At 58.6% G+C, this 2,796-nt stretch overlaps 1 protein-coding gene across 1 annotated transcript; it reads right to left on the bottom strand.

The window, feature by feature from the left end:
- Nucleotides 1-705: 705 nt before the first annotated feature.
- Nucleotides 706-2,524, bottom strand: LOC119289166 (UDP-glycosyltransferase 73C6-like). The gene has a single exon (XM_037568560.1). The coding sequence runs from the start codon at nt 2,305-2,307 to the stop codon at nt 940-942; it is 1,368 nt and encodes a 455-aa protein (XP_037424457.1). The 5' UTR covers nt 2,308-2,524; the 3' UTR covers nt 706-939.
- Nucleotides 2,525-2,796: the final 272 nt, after the last annotated feature.

The raw sequence follows: 2,796 nt of genomic DNA, 5'->3' as shown, positions 1-2,796 counted from the left end.
AAAACCGGTTCAAGCAAACTCTAGAAGGTTCCCAAAACCGGAAACGATGAACACGTTAATCTACCGGCCCAGGTTACTGCTCGATCGCCAATTGTGTGCGAAAGGTCGAAGTGGACGAAGGTAGCTCCCCATCCATCCACCGCAGTCGACATGGATGAAGGTAGCTCGAGCAGCCAACACACGTCCTTTGGCGACCTCGCCATTCCCCTTCAATCTGCTTGCGTGTGAAGTGTGAACATAGACAAGACGACGACGAAGGTAGCTTGAGCCTGAGCTGGAGCAGCAACTTGTCCCATTGCTAGACGTGAGCCCGAGCAGTTGCTCGTCTCATAAAGGAGAAGCTCACCTCTATGTTATGACGTCCTAGGCTTGTAGGGCCGCTCTGGCTCTGTCATGTGAGGCCACTGGCGGAAGGATCTTCACCGCATCTTCGTCAAGCCCACATGAGTCCTCTATGTTCGGGCTATTTCTTATAAGCCTTTTTTGTCTTACGATCAAATTGACATCGGGATTTGACTTTCTGCACATCAAATTGATTGATCCATTTATCCTATTGCTAAGCATTTTTCATTAATTAGATAGTGACTTTTTTTTGGACAATGTATTTTTTTATGACATACATACATATAAATATTGTACATGTGAGCATTTGTGTTATTGGTGTGTGGAATGTGAGAAAAATAAAGATTGCACTGTTGGTCATTGTGGTATAAACATGGGTATCGTAATGGTATTTAACACTTTGTGATACTCGTATGCAAGACAATGGTGTTCGTAACTAAGATATCATAACAATCAATATGATGTTCATATGTGTGATAAAACACTATCAAATAACTCCATATCAGAAAATAAGCTAAAATGACAAAAAAAACGGATGAGTTATTTTTATGAGCTTATTTCCATCGTAGCTTCTCCTAGGCTTATTTTCGCCGCAGCTTATGCATCGTTGCTGTGGCCGTGTAACGCCTTGAGCTCATCTACAAGCCGTGCCCAGTCACTGCACGACGACCCTCCTTCCGCCACCGCGGCGCGACCCGCGACGCCGAGCTCCCGCACCCTCGCCATCCTAGCCGCGGCTTCGTCCGCACCGCCGTCCATCAGCTTCCCCACCGCGCTGGCCACCGCGGCGGCCGGCACCACCGCCTCCACGTCCGCCTTGCTGCCCACCTCCCGCACCCGCACGCCCACGCGGAGCACGTCCACGAGGAGCGCCTCGTTCAGGAACTGCTCGGCGCGGAGCGGCCACGTCGCGAGGGGCACCCCGGCGCACACGGCGTCCAGCACCGAGTTCCAGCCGCAGTGGCTCAGGAAGCCGCCCACCGCGCGGTGCGCCAGGATCTCCGCCTGCGGCGCCCATCGCCCGGCCACCACCATGCCGTGGCCGGACGCGCGCTCGTCGTGCTGCTCCGTGCCCTCCGTCGCCGCCGGGATCACCCAGAGGAACGGCGTGCCGGACGCGCGCAGTCCAGCGCCCAGCTCCCTGAGCTGCTCCGCGCTCAGACCGCACGTGCTGCCGAAGCAGGCGTACACCACGGACCCGGCCTCCTGGCCGTCGAGCCACCGCAGGATGGGGTCGCGCTCTGCGCCGCCGGTGACGGCGACGTCGCTGCTGGCGACGCCGGGGGTGGCCCGCCTGGGACCAACCAGGAACACTTTCTTGGGAGAGCCATCCACGTTCCGGTAGTACTCGGCAAAATCAGCCTCGAGCGCCGAGAAGCTGTTGAAGGCGACGGCGCAGCTCCCGGCCTCGGCCGCGCGGAACAACGGGAGATGCGCCAGAGCCTCCTCGTTGACATGGACCCTGCGGAGCTCCACGGGGACCGGGAAGCCGCCGGGGACAGCGACGGGGTCCTCCAAGACGTCGGGGCGGTGGAGGTGGACGGCGACCATGGAGGCCGCGGCGAAGGCGCCGATGGTGTGGAACGTGACGTGCGGGACGCCGCACTCGCGGGCGACGCGGGGCGCCCAGTGGAGCACGGCGTCCGAGACAACGGCCACGGCGCCTGCGTGGGCGCGTACGGCCGCCGCGAGCGCCGGCGCCAGGGCGGCCTCCGCGGCGAAGAAGAAGGCCGGCGCGGAGGATTCGTCCGGGAGCAGGGAGAAGTCCTCGTGCCCTCCGGGGATGCTGAACGGCGCGGCGCGGACCGGCACGGAGGGAGGCGCGAGGGCCGCGAAGTGCGGCGTGGTGAGGATGGTGGCGCCGGTGGTGCCATCGCCGCAAGCGGCCGCCGCGGCGGCCGCCAGCGGGGCGAAGTGGCTGCGCGCGAGGAAGGGCACGAAGACGAGGTGCAGGGGCGCCGGCATCGTCGACCGCCCGTGTGAGAGAGAATGCAATGAACAAGATCCTTAAAACCGTGTGCGCTGGAGCTCTTCGTCTCGGGGCAATTTATACATAGGTTACACATCAGAGATGGAGGAGGAAGAAGGTGTAGGATTATTCCACAAGTAAGCAACAACCTGACCCTAATGGTGGAGGAGGAGCCATGCATGGGGGAGAGCCATGACGTGCTCCAAAAGAACTGGGCGGCTGCAGCATGCATGCACGCCTGGCTTTGGGCATTGCTTGTTATTTTCTGGGTCACACGGGCAGGAGATGCGTGTAGAAACTCGTGCTCACGACGTACGCGTGCATGGTTTGTTTCATGAATTTGTGATCGCTGGTTCGTGCCAAGTGAACTCTCCGTCTCTGAAATCGGCACCCTACTTTTTGAATTTGGTTAACCCTCCCTGAATGTTACTCACTTCGTTCACAAATATAAAATGTTTTGGATATTGAAAAAAAATACTAGCACA

This window comes from Triticum dicoccoides, chromosome 4A, assembly GCF_002162155.2.
Source record: "Triticum dicoccoides isolate Atlit2015 ecotype Zavitan chromosome 4A, WEW_v2.0, whole genome shotgun sequence".
Taxonomy (NCBI): domain Eukaryota; kingdom Viridiplantae; phylum Streptophyta; class Magnoliopsida; order Poales; family Poaceae; genus Triticum; species Triticum dicoccoides.
The sequence above is the reverse complement of the archived record's forward strand: the minus strand, read 5'-3'. Positions and strand labels throughout refer to the sequence as shown.